At 40.6% G+C, this 25,941-nt stretch overlaps 1 protein-coding gene and 1 long non-coding RNA gene across 3 annotated transcripts in view; one reads left to right on the forward strand and one right to left on the reverse strand.

Annotated features, from left to right (window-relative positions):
* LOC138989140 (uncharacterized) overlaps positions 1–25,941 on the forward strand; it is a 40,883-nt gene that overhangs the window by 5,485 nt on the left and 9,457 nt on the right. The gene's annotated exons all lie outside the window — the stretch shown is intronic.
* SLC16A10 (solute carrier family 16 member 10) overlaps positions 5,157–25,941 on the reverse strand; it is a 119,420-nt gene continuing 98,635 nt past the window's right edge. Inside the window, exons 4-6 of the mRNA XM_005890219.2 lie at positions 25,718–25,861; positions 17,125–17,353; positions 5,157–14,873 (exon numbers count right to left, since the gene is read on the reverse strand). Coding sequence (XP_005890281.2) covers positions 14,644–14,873; positions 17,125–17,353; positions 25,718–25,861 — 603 coding nt within the window. The 3' untranslated portion in view covers positions 5,157–14,643. The remainder of the gene's footprint in view (positions 14,874–17,124; positions 17,354–25,717; positions 25,862–25,941) is intronic.

Raw genomic sequence — 25,941 nt, forward strand, 5'->3', positions numbered from 1 at the left:
CAGAATATCAAACAGTATTGTCATTTGTAAGACTTGTTAAAATTTCAGGTTCTGCCTGTAGATGATTTCAGATTCGTATAGGGTTGCTCTTCTTCCTTTTAACAAACGCTTAAGTGCACAGTGCATTACTGTTAACGGCAGGTAGCATAGGAGTGGTAGGAGTTCTCATATATTTTGGAGATTAACCTTTTATCACATAGATGGTTTGCAAATGTTTTCTCCCATTCCGTAGGTTACCTCTTCACCCTGACTGTCTTCTTTGCTGTGCAGAAGTTTTTACTTTGATATCGTTGCACTTGTTTATTTTTGTTCTTGTTGCCTGTGCTTTTGGTGTCCTATTCATGGGATCACTGAATTCATGAAATTCATGGACATTACCAAGACCAATGCCATGAAGCTTGCATTTTTCAAGCATTTGTGTTATTCTGAAAGAAATAATGAAACTGTCTTTCTGATTAGGAAAAATTTGTTATACCTTCCAATAAATAGTAAGACAGTTTTCAAACTTTTCAGAGTGCCTTATGTCAGAAGGATGCTATTATCTCTGCCAACTTTTCATCATGCTTCCCTGTAAAGTGGTCACTTAATTTTGATGGTTTCATTGCTTCATTAGAGAAAAACATGTTAACAAAATGAACATACAATAACTGTTCATTTGTGGGCAAAGATATAAAAGCCTACTTGAAATATTCAATTGAATATTGATACTTCTCTATAATTAATGAAATAAAGACTAAATAAGTATATTCTTATAGACAAATTGCTATGAATGCCACATTAAATACCACGAGTGCCATTCCTTTGATGATTTTCCAAAATGAAGACCCACTCTTGGTAAAGTTCTAACAAAAACAAAACGTAGTGATCCCTTGAGTTACATAATAGTTTATGTTCTCGGCAAATTTAGTGTTTAATGAAACCATGCAAAAAATTTTGTGTTTACATGAACAAGAGAGTTAGAATATAAGCTCAGACACTTAAAAACAAGCTTTTTTCACTCAATGAATACTTAGCAGGACATTCAAAAGTTGACAGTGTGTGGGACCATGCAACATTGTATCCAACCATATACACTATAGGGTGTCTAGCATCTCTGACACCTGACCACTAAATGACACCCTCCCAGATTTCCAGAGTACCTTCTGGATACAATAAGGCTTCAGTTGAAAACTACTCATGTCAAATGTCAGCCTCAAAGCTTGGCAAATAGTGTTCTCTCATAGGGGCAAGAGAAGACAATAACATTTCTATTGTACACTATCAGGATTCTAGATATGGTATTCTTTTACAAGATGCTTCATGTTAAAAGTTCATACATGGTAAGAAATTCACATATGAACTATCTTTGTTCTTAAGCTTCAAAACATTTATAGACATACAGTGATAAAGGATGGTCATTGCTAGGTGGCAGAACTTCCCTTACCAATGAAAGCTGCTTGCGGTCTAGTATCTAAAGAGATTAGTCTGTTTAAAAACTGTGATAATGTCACCTGGGACAGGTGCCTTGAAAAAGAAGTTTCCTTCTCCTTAAGATCCATGACAACCCATCCTCTGTTGCCAGTAGGTCCATAACAAAGATCAAGTCTCAACATGATTCACAGGAACAGGTACCCACTGTGATCCAGGAGGACCTAGCTTGCACATCAAAATAATTGCAGTGGGTGGGTTGCTATTCCCTCATACTTCAAAAATAAATCAGAGTTTACAGATTTAATGTAAAAAATGAAGCCGTAAAGATATTAAAAGGGATTTAAAAAATATAGTTACATAATAAGGGTAGGCCTTACTAAACATATAAGCAATAAGAGAGTCTATAAAAGTGAAAACTTTAATTTGAAAAAAAAAAGTAAAAAGACAAACTGGGGAAACTTTTACCAGTGCTTATTAGAGTCTCACATAATATATGAAGAGTGCTCATAAACCAATAGGCTTCCCTGATAGCTCAGTTGCTAAAGAATCTGCCTGCAATGCAGGAGATCTGGGTTTGACCCCTGGGTTGGTAAGATCCCCTGGAGAAGGGAAAGGCTATCCACTCCAATATACAGTATTGTGTATCCACTGTACAGTCCATGGAGTTGCAAAGAGTTGGACGTGACTGAGCGACTTTCACTTTCACTCACAAACCAGTAAGAAAAAGAGGAACCCCTCAATTGAAAAATAGACAACAGATAGTAACATAATACACCAAAGAAGCAATGCCATGGCTGAGAAGCTTATGAAAAAATATTTACACTAATTAGTCATAAAAATGCAAGCATGGACAAATACCGTATGTGTCCACTATATGAAGCACCTAGCATGATCAACAGTAAAGAGTCTGCCTGCAGTGCGGGAGACCTGGGTTTGATCCCTGGGGTGGGAAGATCCCCTGGAGGGAGGGCATGGCGACCCACTCTAGTATTCTTGCCTGGAGATTGCCCTGGACAGAGGAGCCTGGCGGGCTACAGTCCATGAGGTCACAAAGCGTCAGATACAACTGAGCGACTCAGCACAGCACCACACAGCACAGCATAACCAAATTCATAGAGACAGAAATAGAATGGTGGTTGACAGGGACCGAGGGGAGGGAGGGACAGGGAGTTAGTGTTGAATGGGTGCAGAGTTTCAGTTTAGGATGATTGAAGCATTCAGGAGATGGCTAGTGATGGTTACCCAACAGTGTGAATGTACTTAATGCCACAACACACTTTAAAATGGTTCAAATGCTACATTTTATGTTAAGTAGATTTTATTGTAGTTGGAAAACAAACAAAAACGCAAATTTACAATGAGGGTTTTTTTTTAACCTATAAATTTTTCATGTTTTAGGATTTTTAAAAATAATCCTAAAAATAATAATCATACCTAGTGTTATAAAATAATCCTACCTAGGGAGAAGGCAATGGCACCTCACTCCAGTACTCTTGCCTGGAAAATCCCGTGGACAGAGGACCCTGGTAGGCTGCAGCCCATGGGGTTGTGAAGAGTCCGACACGACTGAGCGACTTCACTTTCACTTTTCACTTTCATGCATTGGAGAAGGAAATGGCAACCCGCTCCAGTGTTCTTGCCTGGAGAATCCCAGGGACGGGGGAGCCTGGTGGGCTGCCGTCTACGGGGTCACACAGAGTCCGACACGACTGAAGCAACTTAGTAGCGGCAGCAGCAGCAGCAGTGTTACAAAGGTACAGAGAAAACATGTGGTAATGCAATTTGGTAAAAACAGTAAAAATCAAAAGTACTTGTCCTTCCACCTAGAAATCCCACTACTAGGAATCCAGCCTAAAGGAAATAAAGATGAGCATAAAAATTCAGCTATTAGTTTGTTCATAGTGGGAGTGTTTATTAGTGTGGAACAATGATGCTACTCCAGATAGCCACTAATAGAGTTGCATCAAATTAATTGTTCATCTGTCTCATGAGATAATTGTGCATCCATCAAAAAAAAAAAAAAAAAAAGATGTAGAAGTTTATTAACTGATATATGTGGTAAACTTCTCTTATTATGCCTTCCCAGAATCCATTCATCCCTTTTTCAGACAAGAGAACCCCAGTTTTCTTAGAAGGGAGCCTACTTCTCTTGTTCCATGAAGTGGGTTGAGCACTAGCCAGCTTCAGGTAGCCTGAGGCTGAGGCCTGGTTGAATCAGCATATTCTGTCTTCCAGCCTCAATGATGGGTTTAGAGCTGGGCTCCTGACCTATGTTGGACCAGTATGTTTCAGTCCCAGGAATTTGTCCAAAATATTGGACAAGAGAAGCTTTTTTTTTTCCTGCCGGAGTTGATGAAAAGGATAGCTTAGAGTTGTTGGGAAGAATTATGTTTTTACCCGAATTAAGCCTATAGAAAAATAAATAGTCGAGAGATGGCAAGGCTATAGCTCCCATGACGTCATTCGACCCTAGATCCTAGCCGTCTGATTTCAGACTGCACCTGAACTTTTCACCCTTTGACTTAAGCCAGTTTGATTTTTTTTTTAACCTGACAACATCAATAAAAAGTCAGGAAGTTAGAAAAGTATGTTGGAAAATTGTATATTTCCTCACTTTCACAAAACATTTTCACAGATAAGAGTCTTAAGGGACACATTCTGTAATGATAAAGGCAATTATCTGTGGATCAGGGGATTGTCCATGCTTTTTATTCTTGTTTAGTGTCTGAAGACAAGCTTTTCTCTCTCTGTAAAATTAGAAGGCTTTCCATGAGTGTCATCTTTGACTCCATCACGTCAGCATTATAATTTAGATTTAAAATATATACAGGGGCCTATCTTTAGCCAAATATCTATCATCTGAGTCTCTGCTGTTACAAGGGGACACACGCATTGCTTCTGGGATGTCCTCAGTGGATGGATGGAGGTGGGAAACATATGAACACAACATCCACACACACCTATATACATGTGTTATGTATATACACTAGAATTTGCCAGTCCTCGTCCATCACCACAGCGTTTATTCCAGCCTTCCACCTCTCCAGATATGTACCTCCCTTCTCCTGTGGTAGAAACCTGGTTCTTTTTATTTGCAATTTATTTACTTACCTGTTCAAGCCGCGTTGTTATTGTTTAATCACTAAGTTGTGTCCGACTCTTTTGCGACCCCATGGACTGTAGCCCACCAGCTCCTCTGTCCACAAGATTTCCCAGGCAAGAATACTGGAGTGAGGTTGCCATTTCCTTCTTCAAAAGCCCCACATATAGAATCAAAGCTCCCAACTCTGTGGGCCCTCTCCTCTACTTGGGGCCAGCCAGGCTCTCCCCCGTCCTGATCCTGGTTTTGCTGCCTCACTCCAGCTGCACTGGCTGAGTCCTCTAGTGAAATATTCCTAGGCAGAGGAAGTCGATATGCTAATGCTGACACATTTGGAAACCATTCATTTATTCAACAAGTAATTGTTGAGTACTTACTGTATGCCAGGCATTTTTTTTTTTTTTTTTTTTTCAGCAGTTGGGGATAGTAGAAGTGGGGGGAGAAATTCTGGATGTAGTTTGGAAGTAGAAGCAGTAGGGTTTGATAGTAGGCTGGAACTGGGTGAGAGACGAGGACTTAAGGATAACTCCAAAGTTTTTTCTCTGAACAACTAGCAAAATGAAGTTGTCGTTAACAGAAATGAAGAGAGTTGCAAAAAGATGCAAGTACAGGAGAGCAGCATATTAGGAGCTCAGTTTTGGATGTTAAGTTGGGAGGTTCTTTGTAGTCATCCTTCTAGAGGTGTTAGGTTGGCAGTTGTATAAGGGTCTGTAGTCTAAGAGAGAGATGCGTGCTCCATCTGCATTTAGATGGTAATTCAAGTCATGAGAAAGGATGAGTCCACCCAGGGAGTGAGCGGAGATAGAGTAGGACAAGGTTCAGAAACTAAACCGTGATGGATTCCCAGCATCAGGAACGGACTCCCTGTAACACATGCTGCTGATCATTTGAATAAAACCAGGGCTGAAAAATGACTATTTGATTTTGGAGTGTGGATGTCAGTTGTAACTTTGAGAAGGGCAGTTTCAGTGGAGTAGTAGGGGCAAAATCCTGATGGAGCAGATTCAAAAGAGAATAGTAGAGATAAAATTGGAGAGAGTAGGAATTGTTTCAAGAATTTTTTTTTTCTATTATAAATGGATGGAAAGACATGAGGCAATAGCTGCAAGGGGCATGTGAATTTAAAAGAAATCTTTCCCGCTCTACACCCCCCCCACCACCACCAAAATGCAAGACAGAAGAGCATATATATGCATATGCCCATGGGAATAATCCTGTAGAGGGGAAAAACTGATGTTAGAAAAGAGGGAAGAAATAGTTTGAGGAAGGAAGCTGGAAGTGTTTAATTTGGGGTTGGGGGAGATATGTGGAGAAGGAAACGGCAACCCACTCCAGTATTCACGCCTGGAAAATCCCATGGACCTAGGAGCCTGGTGGGCTACAATCAATGGGGTGGCAAAGAGTCAGACACGACTGAGCGACTTCTGTGTTCTGTGTGTGGGGGAGATACGGGGCAGCTAATGAACTGAATATTCAGGGAGCTTATTGGAGTTTTGCCAGACCCAGGGTTAAGGGTTAGAAAAATGAAGTAAAGACTGAAGAGATCTGATTGGTCAAGAGAGGGAGAAGTTAATGGGAAGAAGATCTCAAAGTTGAGGAGCAGACTGAGGGAAGTCAGCGGGGGGGAATGAAGTGATCAGCTGTGATAAGAGACCAGGATATTGGTGCTAAAGGTTCCAAAGATGAAGCAACTTCCAGAGAAGACAAGGTTCCAAGTGTCTCTGTTAAGTCTGAGTGAAATAAAGTTGCTCCATATGAATACTGAACATTGAACCAAAAGCCATGTGCTAGCGTGATGGGTGTGTAGGAGTGACCAGCGAGGCTGGCAGGTGACTGAGACAGTGATGGGCGGTAGGGCTGGATGGTGAGCGTGGAAGGCAAGGGGGCCCTCTTGTACTGTAGACCATCCTCTAGGGTAGTGAGTTTCCTGTTTCTGTAAGTTTTAAGAAAACACTGGTGACTCTGGAGGGTTTTAAAAAAGAACTTTTGAATTTAGGTTCATTTGTAGGAGACTGTCCCATGGGGAAAGGAGCTGGCAGGCTGCAGTCCACGGGGGTCACAAAAGAGTTGGACATGACTTAGCAACTGAACAACAAGAGAATTTTAAACCCTGGAAGTATGATACTATGATAATTCTTTGAGTTATACCTCTAGAAAATTTGTTTTCTGTATACATTAGATCTATTTTTTCCCTATAAAAATTATTTTATCGAGAGAGTGAAGTTTACCCTGCTTAGGATCGCCTGCACATCTGGTACTTATTTGCAGGCATATAAATAATTAATAGATTCAATGACATACTGCGAATTTCACATTGATATGTAAAATATATTTAGCACCATTAAACATCAATAGTGACTTGCTTTGTAGTTAGGTCTTATCAAATAATAAACATCCTCTGACTGCAATCAGTTTTTCTCCAAGTGGGTAATCCATAATAGTAGGAAATTTTTAAAAAACCCTCCAGCCTGGTCTTGATCACCCCCTGAAATTGTCAGTGAGAAATAGATCACTTAGTACCAGCTGAATTTAATAAGTTTATTCAGTGTAAGTAAAAGAAGCAATAATTTTAAGTCAACTGCAAAAAAAAAAAAATGTCAAATAGAAATAGTTTTTGGACTATCCAGTGCTTGTGGTTTATGTCTTCGTCCCCTAGAGAAATAACAATACCCAAACACACCTGAAATACATATATGAAGCTTTAAAAGCATACAGCTTATTTCTTTTATTCCGTACACACTATTTCCTTCCCTTTAGTCATTTTTCCTCCCCGCCTCCACCTCCCCAGGGAATTTCATAAATATAAGCACAGAGCCGTATAGACATTTGCTAAAAAATTTTTATTAACTGAGAATATCATATTGTTTCACAGTAAAATGATTTTACCCTCCAAATGATTACAAAGCTCTTTTTCATTAAAAACATTTTGGTTATCTATATTAAATTGAACATTATAAAAAATCAATTATAAATTATACTCTTTAAAAAGAAACATAAAATTTTTTAAAAGGCAAGTACTAAAACACTGCACACTGATCAAACCCAGCATAATCATTTCACATAAGTGACCTATATTTAGACAACTCCTATGCCAAAAATGGCACCCTGTGTAGACAGAGCAGAGTCACTCTGCAGCATGCACTCGGAATAATCTGGTTTTGATGTCTAAGGTCAAACATGTTTTCCTAACTTCGAAAATATGCAAAATAATTTAAAAATTAGTTTTCAGTTAAACATTAAAACAAGTTGACAAAAAAAGTGTCTATTAGGAGATACTTAAAATATCCAAGCTCTCTCTCAGTAATACTGCAGGGTTCAGTCTGTCATAGCTGTAACTTTCAAGCTAAAGTAAATTTGTAGGAGAACAGAATGACAAAATTCAAATTTATCAAGCATTGGGCAATGCCTTAATAATGTTATAGTTCTCAAACTACAATATTATAACAATTACATGAGAAGTTATTACTAAGGGGATATTTCATCTCACTCCACTGTAACTTTTTTTTTGAGTATCGTTAGTTTACAGTGTTGTGTTGGTTTCTGCTCTACAGCACAGTGAATCAGTTATACATATACATAAATACATTCTTTTGTAGACTTTTCCCATATAGGTCATTACAGTATTGAGTAGAGTTCCCTGTGCTATATTAGTTACCTGTGTTATATATGGTGTTATGTATGTCAATCCCAATCTCCTCCCTCTATAACTTCTGATTAACAGGCCCATTCTCTTACATACAAATCATGTTAACAGTAGAATGGAATTATCATTAGTTAACAGTGAATCCAGTATATTCTAGTAGATTCTAAATGTTTGGTTTTCCTAATTAGAAAAATGATAGTATTTTTCTAACTTACATTTTTAATATCTTCACAAAAATAGAGTTAAGGCAACATCTATAAAGACAGCAAGGTTAAATACAAATCTGTGGTCCCCAGTTCCTCTGAATCCTACTCGCAGGTACCTTAGGGACTCAAGAGACCTGCATGGAATCTGGGGTAGAGTTCTGGTGCGAGTCACACAGTCAGCCACAACCATGATGCTCAGAGCCAATCATAGGTCTGAGATTTGCTGACTCTGCCCCAGACACAGTTGTTTCTAATCTAATTTCTTTAGGTTAAATCTGAAAGATGGACAATGATATTTTAAAATTGATGGCTCCCAAAATTCTAAGCCCGAAAAATAGCTTAAGTTACATCCTTAAGCCCAACAGAAAGCTACTTCGTGTTTATGTGTGTATATAATACATATACACACACACATACACACACATATATAATTATATATATAATAAAACATGACTTTTTTTCACATAAGAGTTACAGAATACTTTGAATAGCTAACTTCATGCTAGCAACACTGACCAGGGACTTTTCTTTAGTCATTACCTTTGGGGGCTGTGTTCATCATTAGGTTTTCATTTGGTGATCATTTTTTTGAGTTTTGTACCCTAACACCTTCTGTATTAACAAAAATTACATATTTTTTAGTAGATCTGAACTCAATAATTCCTCTATAGGAGGGGTTTTCCCTCATATATATATATACAAAATGTAACATGCATAATAACTGCCAGACATATAGACTTCCTATTGAATTATATATATTTAAAAAAAAAAATAATTTTGCAAAGAACATCAAGTTTAGCACCAATCCTGATCTAATCTTTCTCTGCTAGAAAAAAAAAAGGCACCAAATACAGTCAGTTCATAGGCTGGGGTGAAAATACAGCACTTGATAACAAACCCTGGGTCTCCTAGGCTGGGGTGAGAACACAGCACTCAATAAGAAACCCTGGGTCTCCTAGGCTGGGGTGAGAACACAGCACTCAGTAAGAAACCCTGGGTCTCCTAGGCTGGGGTGAGAATACAGCAGTCTGGATAACAAACCCTGGGTCCCTGAAATAATATTCCAGTATAGGCTAAATTACGACAGATACGTTGACCTATCACTGTCTTGCGTTGTAGAACCTACTATAGATGATTACATTCGGTGAAGATAACAGTAGAAAAAGGTTTATGTGTTTACACACATATTTAACAGATTCACTCTTAATAACCAACGGATACTGAAAATATTATCTGATATTGACTTCTAAATGTTGTTTTGTGTAGATAGTGATATCACATGCATGCTTAGTGACACTGAACTCCAAAATGCTCTTCTTATAGGCCACCATACTGAAAGGCGAGAAACCTCTGTCATTAGATTGGGAACTTGTGCATTAACCCCTACTCTATCGCCACACTCAGTGGTAGCATTTTCCAAAACTCCAGTAAGACGAAAACTCATCACCACAGTCCCTGATCCACTTGGAAAGGAGTGCTTCTTACAGGAGTTTAACATGGAAGCTGTAAGGCTAAGGCACAAGCATATAATCTGTTGTCAGCGATCATCCATCTTCCTGCCAAAGAAAACATGAAGGCAAGACCTCATCGTCAAGCTGCCGGTGTAATTTGTACAAGCCACTCACGATGCATTTTAGCAACTGTTCATTATTGTATATAGGTTATAAGGTTCGTCTTTTTTTTTTTCCCTTTTTCAGATTATCCACAGGCCATATTAGTTAATATTCCATTTTTGTTTCCTTTTAAATACTACTTATCGGAACTAAACACGTTTTGTTTTACTGGTATTTCGACCCCCTTTAACAGCCTACACTCCCTTGCCTTTTAGTCTCCAGAATCACCATTCACTCGCTGGTTATGCAGGAATTGATTACGCTGGGGTTTTAGGTAGACCCCGGAAGCTGAGGTAGGTGGGCTGCCATGACAAAGCTGAGTGTCATGATCAAGTACTTGACAAGGTTTTATTTCATTCTCATGGTATTTCCAGCATACTAATAAAAAACAAAAACCTTGTTTCATAAATGAGGTAGCCTCCTATTTTATATCTGTCAAAAAAAAAATTGTACCATGGGAAATTTCTTTGAATGTAGAGAGGCCAAGGTAATTAATGTTTACTTTTTAAAATTATTAATTTTTAAAGCTAAAGTAGGCTACTGTATCCCAAATATCAAGGTTTGAGTGATTCAAAGATGTGGCAATGAATTGTTTCATGGGTCCTAAGCAGTCATCTGATAAAAATCCCTATTTATGGTAGTTTGGTGGTAATGAGTCTGTGTTGTGTGCAGGCTTCACATTTAGCTATGGGGATTTGGCCCTTTATTCTTGAAAATTGTAGCCTATCACTTGCAGTGTATATCTGAAACAAAGCATGAGTCTCTGTCAACAAGTAAAGTGATCCAATGTGGCTGTGACTGTCATCCACTCAGTGAGCCTGGAAGCTGTGTGTTGCTGTTGTCTACCTTATTATTTGCTCCCTCCTTGCAGCAACAATGAAGTTTTCAGTTTGAAAACTCCTGAATAGTTTTAAATATGTATTTAAATTATTCACATATTTTTAAATTTTGGAGCTAATTTGCTCATACTTTCCACCCATATCTCTAGACGCCGGGAACTTACTCTTAATACCGTTCACCATAAATTGTAACCCAGGCCTAAAGCAGATTCACGAGACACTGCATCCCAGAGGCCTACTAGATTCCCAGGCAGCCTCCAGGGTATGTTCTCAGGACTACAATTTAGCAAAACTTTAATGGAATATGAAAATCAAAGTAAAAAAAGTATGCTCTGAAAATATGTTAAGAACTTGACATACTTTCCTCTCAAAGCATTTACCTTAAATATTTAAAGTTTTATATGTTAACACAAAAGTTGACAATTATATGAAACTTCTTATCCCCCCACCCATTATAATTTTTTTTCCAGTGTACCATTAGAACTCTAAGTGGAAAGCTGAGACCAAGCCATTCTCTAGGTTACACAAAATTGGATGGGGTTCCATCCTCTGAAATCACCGGGACCAGTAAGTACTGCAACTAAGCAACCAGTGGAACTAAGCAGGGATAGTCATTGACTCTTCAGCAGGCTTTTGAAGGATGTAGGGAAGAAAGGGCAACAGAATGTAAAGACAGTATAAAAAGAGGTATGCGAGGGCATGAAAGTTCGCCACCAGGAAGTCTTCAGTCCCACCCATGCTACAGGTGCCTACCTCTGATCTCATAGCACATTTTCTGTTCAGCCTTATTGGATTTATCATCAGGTTATCTGAACATGGGACAGCTTACAAATAACAGTGGCACGTATTTAAATGTTAAGTGCAGTTAAAGGAGTATAATTACCAGAAGTAAACATATGTTTACTTTACAACCAAGTGTACATTTACTTTAAAAGTGTGGGAAGTTGAAGCTAATGGCATTAATTTTTTTTTCCCCCATACTTGGGCAGAGTCCATGGGATCATCTGCAAACATGTCTAAACAGATAATGTCTGATCATGAAATGCAAATGAAGTCTTATTTCTATTTATGAATAGAATTTGAAGCTCAGTGCAAGCACTGTGCAGTTTTCAGGAGAAATTACAGGTCTTGGGGTAGGGCTATAGACTTAAGCATTGCAACTGTGATCAAAGAGATGAATTCTGAAAATAGTATCAGTAATCTGGGTGGCTTATTGTTACTGAAATGGATGCATCCCAGCCACAGGCACTGCAGTAAACCCTAACCAGAATGTTTCTGGAAGATCCCTGGGCATCCTGTTACAGTAACATCCCATCCGGACTGTGTGTGAAGAGGAATGATCGCTCCCTTCTTTTATAGTGTTGGCCTCAAACGCCAGAACCTTTTACGTTTGAGAATTTGCTGAGTTCTTTAAAGATTTTATCTATTCTTTTAAAAAAGTGTCTTGGATTAAACAACAACAACAACAAAATGTATGTCCATCAGGTCACTTTACTGCAATTAAGTAACAGTCTTTAGAAATTAGGCCTTAGTTTGAAAGATTAAAGTAACATTCCTTGGTCTAAAACAAATCTTTGTGAATACTGGTATTTTTTCTTAGGTTGTATATTTTAGACTTTGAGAACTTTTTGTACCAAACAACATATTACTAAATATGCATTTTATGTAATTTAGCATCTTATCTTCTATACTTTTAACTTTATATTATTACAGCACAGCACTCTCCCTAAGAGTCTATTTTAGTGGAGCCTTCGCAGTGTTATAGATCCTGTTTGATTCATTCCATTAGACTGAAACTACATATGTGTAATATTATACACAAACACAATAGTCTGAGATCTAAGTTATATTATACTGGTCGTGTTGCTCTTTTACTATGTAAGATAAACAAGATCAAGTCTGAGTTTCAGATAATTACTTCCCCCCCCCAATATCAGCCAAATAATAAAAGGAAAAACATTCTGAAGGTCTTTACAGAATAAGTTTTCTCAGATCTACTCTTTCTGAAAAATCACAGGGTAGTCAGGAGTTTGTGCTGAAACTATAGAAAAAAATAAGTATTTTATAGCGGCAGGTTTGATGATTGTTCATAGCTGTTTGTATATGAAATACAACTTCCAGTAGTAAGTTGCAGCTGTGTGTATGGTGTAGTAAGTTGCTGAATGTCTCTAAGATCAAAATTGTTTAAAGCTCTATTATAAATAAATTACATATTTAGTGTTTATACTGAACCTTCAAGGTTGCAGATTGAGAAAGCTGATATTGAAAAAGTTACTGGGTTTTCTAGTTGTTTACTTATCAGCCTCACTTTGCCTTTCCTCCTGAGTGCCCTCCTCCCCCAACAACTACAAATCCATATGTTTTACCGACATCTCCATCCTGAGCTTGAGACAGGAATGGAAGGACTTTGCCCTTCACAAACGATCCAAGCTGAAAAGAAAAGTTAAGGAGATTGCATTTCTCTCAGCACAAAGAATTTAAGAACAGGCGGATCCTGAAGGGGCTTTATAAAAAAGATGGCATCTTCCCAGGTGAACAAGCCGCATTTGAGGAGGATCTAATACACATATGCATTGGGGATTTAATTATGAGTTTGTGTATTATTAACGCAATAAGAAGAAGAAACAAGTGGAAGACCCTTGGCATCCTAGAAACAAACGCACTAACATAATTTCAAGATGAGGGACCCATTCCTGTTTTTTTCTTTCAGTGGAGTTTAGGTCATGTCATGACTTTGGTTTTAACTTTAAATCTTTAAAATTTTAATTGCTTTCTTATATTTATATATAAATAGAAAAAATACAGGCAGTGTTAAAGGGGAACACACTAGGATAAATATATATGAATGCAAATTTTTGCCAGAAAGTTTTACCAATTTGAGCAATTCTTTCTAGCAGAAATAGATATTTTCTTCATAAAGAGTTTTTTTTTCCCCCCATTTATGCCTAAAACTGCAACTTGATAATATGCTTGTTTAAATATCAGGTCCTAGTGCAACAAATTCAGAAGTCAGAAAAATTCTAAAATTGCTAGAATATCTTTCATTCTATTTTACTGTTACAACTTAAACAATTCAGAAATCTGGGGTGTTTCTGGCAACTTGAGTAAAACACACTGCAAATCCAAAGGGAGAACATGTAAATGGAAGAAATGTCTGATTTCTGAACTGTTTTGCCCTTATGAACAGTATCCTGTTCATCTCACATATTGATTCTGAATACCTTGTCAGCACCTGCTCCAAGAAGGTCCCTTGACACTGGAGCAAGTCAGAATAACTTACTTTCATAGCTTATTTAACAGCAGGCGAACAATTTTTACACTGGCTTGAAATCTAAGTCGATCTGATATTATCTAGAATCCAGGCTTAAATTTTGTACGAAGTTTCCAAATAGCAGAAGAAATTAAAACAGAGATACTAAAAACACCAATGTGAGACAACAAATAATATTTCCAGTCCTAATCAAACCACAACCCTTTCAGTATAGCTTGAGGTATTTTTAAGTATTTGTACAAGCTAAATAGCATTCACAGTTTCCAAAGCTGCTTTTTTACTGAGATAGCCTCATATTCTCATGATAGTTGACTTTCAGACAGGTTTTCTTGTACATGAAAACTGAGTCTGAGTCTCTGCCCTCAGACTCACGGAAATATCGGACAGCTAGCTGTTCACTGGCAGCAAATGGTTCTTGTAGTAATGAGGGTTCTATTTCCCAATTATTGTGCTACTCCTAGGATGTGATTAAAAAAATAACAAATTTGCAATTCATATATAAAAGGAATACTTGCTTCAGTTTCTGAAAGCAAGTCCAGTCTGGTGGAGGTATATAAGACATTAAATAACAGAGTCAGATTCCTTCTTAAAGATTGCAGATGAGCTTGACAGAGAGTTCTGGTTCGCCAGCATTTTCTCCATCTTTTCTCCTCCAGTGGTTTTAGTGACCTCTCTTTGCTTCTTACTGTGGACCCATGGGATAAAACAAAGAACAGCACCTCCAATAAGGGGAGGGATTCCAGCGAGGTAGAAGGCCACATCATAGGAGCCCAGCTTGTCCCGGAGTAGCCCTGGGAAGGGAAAACACTGTCAGCAGGAGAGAAAAGCATGACTGTTGGGGCCCAGAGGAGTCGCCCTGGTGGCCCACTGCCAACCTAGGACCTTAATCCCAGCAGGCCAGTGCAGACACCTCAGAGAGCAGACGTTTTTAAGGACATGGTTCTGAAAGATAAACCTTTTCTGATAGGAAAGAAAAGATGTCATTTCTTTAATCTTGTTGCAAATCTGTGACAGGCTTCTGAGTTTTCCTACCAAGATATCACGTGGACAGAACACGTGCAGTCAAGCTTTGGCTTTCTCAAAACCCTTCAGAGGCCCTTTGGGTATTCTGACACATGGTGTTAAGGTCCTGTTTCGGCTGAAAGTGGACGGTCCACCAAGCTGAAACCTGTCATACACACAGGCTTCAAAATGTTTACATTTTCAGACCTTTTGTGTGCCTGTTTATGAAATAACATGAAACTACTTAAAATGATAATCCAAAATCATGAAAAATTATAAATCTAAGAGGATGAAAAAGTTACATTGTTAAATACATTTTGGAAAGATACTAAGGTTTGTCAGCACCTGAGGGGAAAATGTAAGAGTATAGATATGGTATTCTAATAGAGCCTACGGCTGTGCTTCTGAAAACTGTCAGAGTACTCCTTATTTCTATTTTGCTAACAAAATCCAGATTTTAAAAGTTATCTTAGTGTTTCAGACTTTTGCTGTACAACCTAAGTGACCAGAAATGTTCCAGGAACACATTATAATGGGTATCTGACTCTGCTAAATAAACAGCTGAGGATTTGTTCAGGTAAATACCAACACATTGGGGGGAAAAAAAGTGTACAGTCATTCCAAATAGAAACCTAAAACATACAGTATATCTAAATACATGCTTTTCCTATCTGAATCAAATATTGCATATGTAACTGAACCTTGCATCTTCATGAACACAGGTTATGTTTGGCTGTAATACTGTAATCCCTAGAACCTCCTGGCGTTTTTCTGCCCACTTTGGGAATTTCCTGTTACCCCCTTCATTCTTGATCTGTTATAGTCACCTCCAGTGGCAAAAAGAAACACCTTTTCTAGTAAAGTACTTCCTATAACTTGCTGTGGACTTGGAAACCCTAACAAAGCATGTAAGAGGTAAAAACAGGTTGTTAACTGGGAGAGAGGGGAAGGACTGGAGGGTTCTCCTGCAAGGAGACTGTGATGTTTAGAACTTATATTTCACTTGGTGTGCTCAGTAGTGGTTCTGCTTGCTTGATTCATGACTAGGTTCCTAACTGGCAAATTTGCTGACATGTGTGGTTCTGAATATGAGAATGAATTGAAGTTTCACTGAGTCACTCACATACAAGACAGATGCTAGTACATACATTTAAATTTCATAATATTTATATCAAATCTTATAATTTATAGTAGTACCCAGTTAATACTGAATGTGAGACAACTTTATACTATCATTCAGAAGATTTCTAAAGGTAAAATTCGTGTAACATAAAATTAACCATTTTAGTGGCATCTGGTATATTTACAGTGTTGTACAACCACCACTCTCTCTCTAGTTCCAAAATATTTTCATCACACCAGAAGAAAAGTCCACACCCAATACACAGTGACTCCCTAATCCCCCTTCCCTCCATCCCCTCGCATCTGTTCTGTCTCTGAATTTATTCTGGCTATTTCACATAAATGGAATAGTATGTGACCTTTTGTATTTGGCTTCTTTCACACTTAGCATGATGTCTGAGGCTCACCTACCTGGTGGTGTGTGCCGGTACGATGCTTCATTCCTTTCTATGGCCGAAGAACCCCATTGTACGGATGTAGTACATTCTGTTTACCCATTCATCTACTGACGGACATTTGGGTTCTCCTGTTAAGTGTTACTTTTCATTTAACTATTTCTCAGGGAGGACTGTGATCTCTTACACAATTCATACATATTTAGAAATCTTTCAGAATCTTCACCTCTTGAAAGAAAGAAGTCACATTTCCTATTCCTCCAAAACACTTACTAGCACAGGAACTCTTAAGTCTCCAAGTCCAGAAGCTAACTGCTATACATTTCATCAGGCATTTAAGATATCAGTAAGAGTAAGAGGGCTCATCAGCAAATTTTTCCAACATGCCATCTGCTGGTCTTAGTAAAAATGTTATAGATAAGCCACATACAACAGCAAGACAGCAGAAAGCAATAAATCATAATATATTTAACATGTGAGACTCAGGACCTACCGTAGACAGTGCTAGGACAATGTTATTTACCTGCGATCGGTGGGCCCACAGTCATGGGTATAGACATGAATCCGAGCAGAAATCCAATTGCTTGGGAGACGTCCTGGGCACCAACCAACTCAAAGGCAATGGGGGCCATAATGGAAATGAAGCATCCATCGAAGAGACCCATGATGAGGCAGACAGCAATGAGGCCCCCAAAGACGCTGCACAGGGGGATCATCATGGACATCAGACCGATGAAGAGAAAGGACAGGACCTGGGACAGGCACACAGTGTCAGCGCCGCTCTCGGAACAGGGAGCATCACAATTACTGAGCGACATGCGTAGAGCTTTTAAGTGGTTACCGGTTAGTCACCTCCCCAGCCCACTTTGCCTTGATTTTATATACATAATCAACTCCCACAATCATCTTCCCTGAATTCCCCTCACCCTTTCTCAGTATTTCCATTAAGGGACAAGAAAAAAGTAAGGGTTTTTGTATACTTACTTTCCTTTCCCAGCAGTAAGCTCTTTGAGATCACAATCTGTACAAAAGTCATCTTTGGCCCTACATATAATAAGGTTTAAGGATCTTGTACCTGGTCAGTGCTCATTACGTATTTGTTCTTTGAATATCAGCTCAAATTCACTCATCCAACGTATGATTTAGAAATTTTACCTTTGAAATTTGCACTTTACTGGTGTCAGTCCTCTGCATAATGAAAATACGCCAGCCAGATCTATCCTTCACCTCACAGAGCTTCCAGTTTGCTAAAGTAACAGAATCAAACACTGGATTTTCCCTGCCATTGGGCAGCTCCTGTGCTCTGTTCTATGCACTGTGCTATGTGAATAAAACCTGGTTAGTACCTTTGGGTTATGAAGAGATGACTGTGTAAGTGCACATGAAGTATTCTAGATGTTCTAGTTGTATATTCAAAGCATGGTGGGTACAAAAAAGGAAGGAGTGGACAATTCAGTTTTTTAGGCAAATAACTAAAATTGATCATTCACTCATTAGGTGGAATAGATGTTTTAAAAAGAATCAGCTTTTTTAAAAGTATGCATATAACAGAAACTGTCGTTTATTTAATGCTTATGAAATGCAGGCATTGTTCCAAGGACTTTAGGTGGTGACTTTATGAGGTGAGCCCTAATATTTTCCCCATTTTACAGATGAAGCGAGTGATGCTGGGAGGTTTAGTAACCCCAGGTGGAGCCAGCCTGGAAGCCGGGCCTGCCTGGGCAGTAAGTAGCAGGGGCAGTGGAACCGTTCCTAGAGGGCCCCCTCTGATGACAGCAGGGCAGGGACGGGAGGGAGAAGCCACAGAGAGCAGCGCTCAGATCTCCACCTTCATCTGCTCTGTTTGGCCAGGGCTTAATGGGGGACACCAAGCTTGGCAGGGCCTCGGGGCAGCCCCCACCACCTCAGTGCACAGCAGGATCACTTGAGGACAGGGACCCCCCAAGAGTGGTTTTCACAAGCTCCCCAGGTGACTTTGGCACATGTCATCCACTGACCCCACAATCAAAAGCATTCTTGAAAAAGATTTTAAACTCCAAGTTGGGGACTTCTCTGGCGGTCTAGTGGTTAAGGCTCTGTGCTCCCAATACTGGGGGCTGCTGCTGCTGATGCTAAGTCACTTCAGTCATGTCCAACTCTGTGTGACCCCTGAGACGGCAGCCCACCAGGCTCCCCCGTCCCTGGGATTCTCCAGGCAAGAACACTGGAGTGGGTTGCCATTCCCTTCTCCAATGCATGAAAGTGAAAAGTGAAAGTGAAGTCGCTCAGTCGTGTCCGACTCTTCGAGACCCCATGGACTGCAGCCTACCAGGCTCCTTTGCCCATGGGATTTTCCAGGCAAGAGTACTGGAGTGGGGTGCCATTGCCTTCTCCAATACAGGGGGCACAGGTTTGATTCCTGGTCAGGGGATTAAGATCCCACATGCCACTCAGGGAGGCCAGGGAGAAAAAAAAAATCCAAGTTGGTCTCTCTTCTGATACCATTGTATTATATAGCTGAGTAAATACGGCTTTATGGTAGAATTAGTTTAAGACTCAGAGTTGGCTATTTGAAAAAGAAGTCTGGCACTTCACATTTTTTTCCTAAAGAACATGATCTCCACATTCTGATTGTTTATACTCTACTGAAACATCTTTTCCTCAGATCCCATGTCCATTAGGGTGGAAGCGTAATTCCTTAGTGCTGCTTAGTGCTTTGGGCTTCCCTGGTGGCTCAGATGATACAGCATATGCCTGCAATTCAGGAGACCTGGGTTTTATCCCTGAGTTGGGAAGATCCCCTGGAGGAGGAAATGGCAACTCATTCTAGTATTCTTGCCTGGAGAATTCCATGGACAGGAGCCTGGCGGGCTACATTCCATGGGCTTGCAGAGTCGGACACGACTGGGTGACTAACAGACACAGACTGGCTAGGCACTGGGCTTGCAGCCTTAAGGCTGGAAAGAGCTAAGGCCCAGAGGACAGGCCCGGGTCCAGACCGCTGTGATCCTGGCAGAAAGACCCGATGCTTCCCATCTACCGTCTAGAGTTAAGGAGTTACTGTTACTGAAAAACTAATTAGACCAATCCTAATATTATTTATTAGATACAGTTTTACTCTATCTACAAACACAAAGGAGATAAAATTCCAGCGAACCTGGAATAAAATGTTAGGACATCACGGGGCCAGATTCAGTGGGTTTAATGCCCAACCACACCACTGTACTTCTACTAGGTTAGCTTAGAATGCGCTTCCTGTTCTTTTCATATTTTGTTCAGTACAAATCTCCTGCAAGATAAGACAACCAGAGTGAAAGTTGAAAGCTTATAGCACGAAGTCAGTTTTGCTGAATAAACAAATGTTTTCTTGGACCCAATACATTTAACACAAGACCCAGGCACTTACAGTGCTTATCCTGATTTTTCTATTCATTTTTGGCCCCTTCAAATTTTTATTCTTTGTTCAGTTTTCTAAGAAATCATTCATATAAGAGTTTCAAGTTTATTATTATATATTTTGAGCACATTATTACTTCTTAATTCTTTACCTGACTACAAGCTCTCCTTTTCTCAATTGAAATTATATTAATTTATATTCTTTTTCAACTATTTGACAGTATTTAAAACTTAAATTTTAACAATAATTGTTAAATAAAAATTATTAGTTATTTAAAGTAAAATTTGTTGGTTTTTCTTTAAGAATTGAACTGATAGAAATTTACACACATTCTCTAGTAGCTCTCAGAAAATACCTGGTTACTTCTGCCTTATTTGCAGCTAAATAGTAGTGAGAAATGCTGCTGTTTCTCAGCAGGTGTAACTACCCTAAATGTAGCTAAAGTTCAGAGGTAGCAGACCAAGCTGACAAGGACATACCTGTTCCCCACACTCAGGAACACTCCACACACAAGTAGCATAGTGCACTGTGCGTGTAGGAAGTTCATCACTTCCCCCAGTATCTACTGATCTGTAGATACAAGCCCCAGTGTGTAGGGTGAGTTAGTTAGTATTACAGTCTTTTTTTCCACCCCAAACACAGTAGCTCTGGTTAGATTTAAAAAAGAGATTCAAAGGTTCCTAACCCTTTTCTAGGGTCTAGCACTGCCATTTAATGAGACATTGACTTTTGAGATTTCTTTCTTGCTTCTGCTTCTTAAAACTGTACAGGAAATATCTTCTGTCATAATATTACAGTCTCTAGAAGAATAACCCCCTGCTTCAGTTAGTTTATGTACCTAAGAACAACAACAAGCAAAGTCCTTGCTATTATAGTTCCCATTTCTGTCACAAAGAACATTTTTGGAGGAAATGTCAGTGGCAGTTTTGCTCAGAAATCTAAGCATAATGACGGAAGAGGGAAAAATGAGCTGCACCTGAATAAGCAGAAGGCACTTTCAGAGGCAGATGCAAATTACATTAATTTATATTCTCTTGGCCACAGTTAGAAACAAGTGTTGCTCCTATGAATTTATTCAATATAAAGTTTGCAGACTCTCAGAGCCTCTGGCTAGGAGTCCACTAGTTGGCAGCAGTGGTCTTCGGGTCCATCACACCAAAGGGAAGTGTTCAGGGCACAGCCGGGCATCCGGCTTCTTCTAAAGCACGCAGTCCTGTGGCAGCGCTTCACCCAGAAGTCTGTCCAGCTTTCCTACTACACATAAACACCACCAGTGCTGCCTGGAGGAGGAACCAGCCCCAATGCCACAGCCCAGGTGAGAAGAGAGAATCATAGTCTGGTTCCTTGTTCAGGCAGGGGAACTGCTCAATATCTGGATACCATTGTAGAAGTAGCTTATGTTTGGTAAAGCATATACCTTTTATCCTAAGGTATCTTTCAGAAAATATAAAATACTAAAAGGGAACAAAAAACAGCAGCAGCAACAACAAAACTGGGCAATGAGGCTCAGTTTGTTTTACAAGCAGAAGTGACTTCCAGAGGAAGATGGATCTAAAAGTGATTCATTTTTCTAAATTACAAAAAAACAATTCTGCATTTCAAAAGTAACTCATGAATATATTCCTGACAAAATTCAAACTGTAGAAAAATGTATACAGTAATAAATGAAAGTCTTCCTTCAACCCCCTCCACCCTCAACCCACACTGTCCTGGTCAGGAATAACCAGTCACTAATGGGATGGTCCTCCCAGACCCTTCCTGTCTGCACCCATCGGGGTTTGTCTGCTTACGTACATGGATATGATGTCCACACTTTGGTTTACATCCATGGCACAGAGCAATCTGACACAATGGGAGAGTGATCTTAATCCAAAGCTTTCCATTCTTTCATTAGAGTTACAACTTCCAAACCTTTAAACACTCACACTGTTGAAACAGGTACACAGTAAAGACAGAAATCTGCAATACTGTACTGGTGACTAGAAAGACAGGCCTGTGAAGTTAAGAAGGATGGCTGGGAAGGTGCCAGGACGCAGTCTTCCCTCTCCTAATGGAGTACTCCGGGAACCTCTGCAGAGATTCTCTTATCATTCTATATAATACATTTCAATCATCTCTTCGCTCAGTATTCAGCATTGTTAGGCTGAAAATACTTGGTTACCCAAGACCTTGCTGGAAGTTTAAATTCAGAACTCTTCAGCAAAAGTGTAAGATATATTCCTAAACTCTGTTACCTATAAGCAAAGATCCCCACATCAGAAAAACCAAGGTCTCCTTTCTTGAGACCTGTTCCAAATCAGGATCTGCCTCAGTATTTAATAGAATATTAAAATCTCACAAAAGCAAGGATTTATTAGTGATCCCCCTGGGCAGGCAGTTTACGTAAGCTGTCACCATGAATCCTCACACAACCCTCTGCAGGATCTGGGGGAGACAAGCTGTATCTCACTTTAGAGTCTGTGCTTTTCTGCTCTGCAGCCTCCCCAAACCCAAGATGACTGTGCCCCCAAAGCAGACCACATGGGATGCTGCGAACTGTGTCCCAGGCCTGGAAGCCACTCAGAACTGGTATCACAGGGACAGGGAGGGAGGAGGACTGCCCTGACAAGGCTGAGCTGTAACAGCAGCAAGAAGCAGGCGTGTCTGAGAAAACCCAGCAGCCAGGAAAGGAAGGAGAGGAAGGTAGGCTGCAGAAGCATTCCAGCCCTTAACAGCGGGGCCAGAGGGCAAACAGCCAGGCAGGGAGACAGGGAGGGGAGGAGGAATAAGCCGACCCACAGAGCTGGACTTGATCACAGCAGAGAAGAGCCAAGGATCAAAAACCACACAATTTTTGGGAGTTGGGGCAGGGGAGAGACAGAGCGGGGAGGGCTGTTGGTGGCTCCCAGCAGCACAGGACACCCCTTCTGCTCCACGGGCCTCCCTGGACTGCAGTCACCTCACCTCGCTGTGACACTCGCTGTGCCACACTGTGGCTAACCTTTCATCCAAAATGAAATTACTCATTCTTCACTCACTTCCGTGTAACTGTCGGCCACACGTGGGCCAAGTCAGGAAAGGCTGTTTTCTTTCCTCAGTTACATGAACTACTAATGTATTTGCCCCCTGTTATGTTGTAAATGACCCTCCTCTGGGGGGAAACCTTTCTAAAGTCAAAAGTTGTTTTGGAGTAAAGTGTTGATGTATAAAACACGCCATGACTTCGTCCATCGTGTCACCACAGTCTGGCCTCCATCCTCTCTAACCTGGATGCTGTATCATCTCCTCCCTGGTCTCCCTCCCTCTTGCACTCCCGCTTCCCTCACAGTCTTCAATCCTCCACACACGGAGCAACCACGCCGACTTCAAAATGCAAGATCACATTATTCTCCAACAAGGACCTACTATGCTTAAAGTAAAATGTCTCCTCCGTGTATTCCAAGGCTCTGTTTAATCATGGGGAGAGGCCCCTCCTCTCCCCATGCCCTGCTCTTTCCAACCTCTTCCCAGGCCACTCTGTCTTCTTGAGTTCCCAATCATGCCCAGCTTTTCCCTGCCTCAGGTCTTGCTCTGGGAACTCAAGGACCATGTCTGTATCATGTTTGTATCACCCACCAGGGTCGGGGCTGGTGCTTGGGCACAGCAGACACTCTTTTAATAAATGAAAGGAAGCCAAAAGTCTGTAAGGCAACAAATGTCCACTAGAGGGCTCCCTTGACACTTGAGAACAAGACTTCTGTTAAACATTCGACAGAGATACCCACAGTTAAGGTGTTAATAAAAGGGGGAATGGTCGTTAACACAGAAATACTTGCAAAGGTAGTGTTCTCCCAGCCTTCCAGCTATGTGACCAGACTCCTTACTGCGCTGACCGCCTAGATCTACAGAGACACCCACAGTGAGGCAGCCTCTGTCCCTCCGAGTTCACATCTGTAAGTGGGATGGTACGCACCTTGAAGGGCTGGGCAAGGAGGGAAGGCGCACTCGGTTCATTGACCACCACTACTGTGTAGTTTTAGAATATTTACATCACCCCAAAAGAAACCCCACTGCCGGTAGGAGTTACTCCCCAGACCCTCCTTCGCTCAGCCACCAGCAACCACTGATCTACACTTTCTGTCCCTGGATCAGCCAATTCTGGACACTATGTATACAGGGAACCACATAATATGTGGCCTTTTGTGACTGTATGAACCCTGGCCCCTCCTCCTCTGTATTCACCCTTCATAGCTACTAGGCTAAGCTTTATAAAATACAACTCTTGTCACGCCCTTGTATAAAAAAATCCTTAATGGCTCCTGGTAGATTCAGGATTGAGCTCAGCCTTTTCTGTGCTCACAAGGCCCTTCCCAACCTGACTCCTGCCTATTCGCCAGCCAGCCAATCTACTATTCTCTTAGTCCACTCAAACACTGTTCCCAGACACAGCACACAATGTCACATCTCCATCTCTGCCCATGCAGCTGCTTCTGCTTGCAGCACTCTTCTCTGTCTTCCTTATCTATTTAACTGTTACCTCTCAACAGTCCGCCAGCCAAGGGAGCCTGCTCAGACCTCCTCTAGTGATTTAGCTGCTTTGGGCCTGTGTTTCTGTGGCCCCACCTAGCCCCGTTATTTCACTGTGCTGGAACACGGCTTTATCTGTCTTGCCCAGAGACCACTCGTCACAGAGCACACAGATGGTGTTTCATCTGTAGCATTTAGCACAGTACTGGGCATGGAGGAGTCACTTAAATACTTGTGAAGTGAACAACAGTATGGTCTCGGGACAGCACAGCCCACAACACCCAGAAGGCAATCTGCAGTGAGAAAATTCAAAAGACATGCACACCCCTGAATTTCACAGGGATTGCCAAAGGCACATGACCATGAGAACTACATCAAAAATAAAGCATTCTTAGAAAAACGCAAAAGATAGAAAACCATTCTGGTTTGGTGCAGTTCCATGACAGAACAAAGAATATTGTTTGCTCACCAATTTCTTATGTTGAAAACCCCGAACTCCGAACTACCCTGGCAGTCAAGACTCTGAGCTCCCTCTGCAAACTGGAGGTTAGGGAACTAAGATCCCACATGCCATGCAGCATAGCCAGAGAAAAAACCCAGACCTCATAACTGATTTTGCCCTTTAAAAGCTTCTTGTTGAGGTCTACAAAATAGTTCTCATGTTTATGGAAGAATTTAAGTAAATAAGTACATGTATGAGCCATTAGGTGACAAGGATAAATCTGCTAGAGGAATAAAGGCTTATTAAGGAAGTACCTGTAAGGGCTTCCCTGGTGGCTCAGTGGTAAAGAATCCACTTGCCATCGCAGAGAGGACAGGTTCAATCCCTGGTCCAGGAAGATCCCACATGCTGCAGAGCAACTTCTATTGAGCCCGCGCTCGAGAGCCTGGGAACCACCACCACTGAGCCCACGTGCTTCAACCATGGAAGCCCCACACCCCAGAGCCTGTGCTCCGCGACAAGAGACATCGCCGCAATGAGAGGCCTGCGCACCTCAACAGAGAGCAGACCCCGCACAACCAAGAAGACCCAGCACAGCAAAAATAGAAAAAAAAAAATAATAAAGAATCAAAGCAACACCTCAAGCCCATCTCCACTCCATAGGCTGACCTGAAAGCATCTCCCTGTACTTCTTAGTTCCCTTGGAAATCCATGCAATAATGCCTGACACTGTAGGATGGGTACATGGGAGGTTCATCAATGAGGTTTAAAACTTTACATAGTACAAGATGTTTTTTAAAAAAAAGAAAGTACCTGGAGATAAATTTTCTTCACACCAGGCACATAATCCGCGATCCGGCCGAAGAGCAGCCGTCCGACTCCTGAAGTGATGCCGATGCACATGAGAACCACCTCTTTATTTTTCTCATCTTGAAACCTTTCATTCACATATTTCATCTGTAGGCCAAAGAGAAAGAAGCCACACTAAATGTGGTAGGAAAACTTGACAAGTTTTGAGGCTTGGTACAAATGCCTTT

The sequence above is a fragment of the Bos mutus genome, chromosome 9, assembly GCF_027580195.1.
Source record: "Bos mutus isolate GX-2022 chromosome 9, NWIPB_WYAK_1.1, whole genome shotgun sequence".
In the NCBI taxonomy this organism is placed as follows: Eukaryota; Metazoa; Chordata; class Mammalia; order Artiodactyla; family Bovidae; genus Bos; species Bos mutus.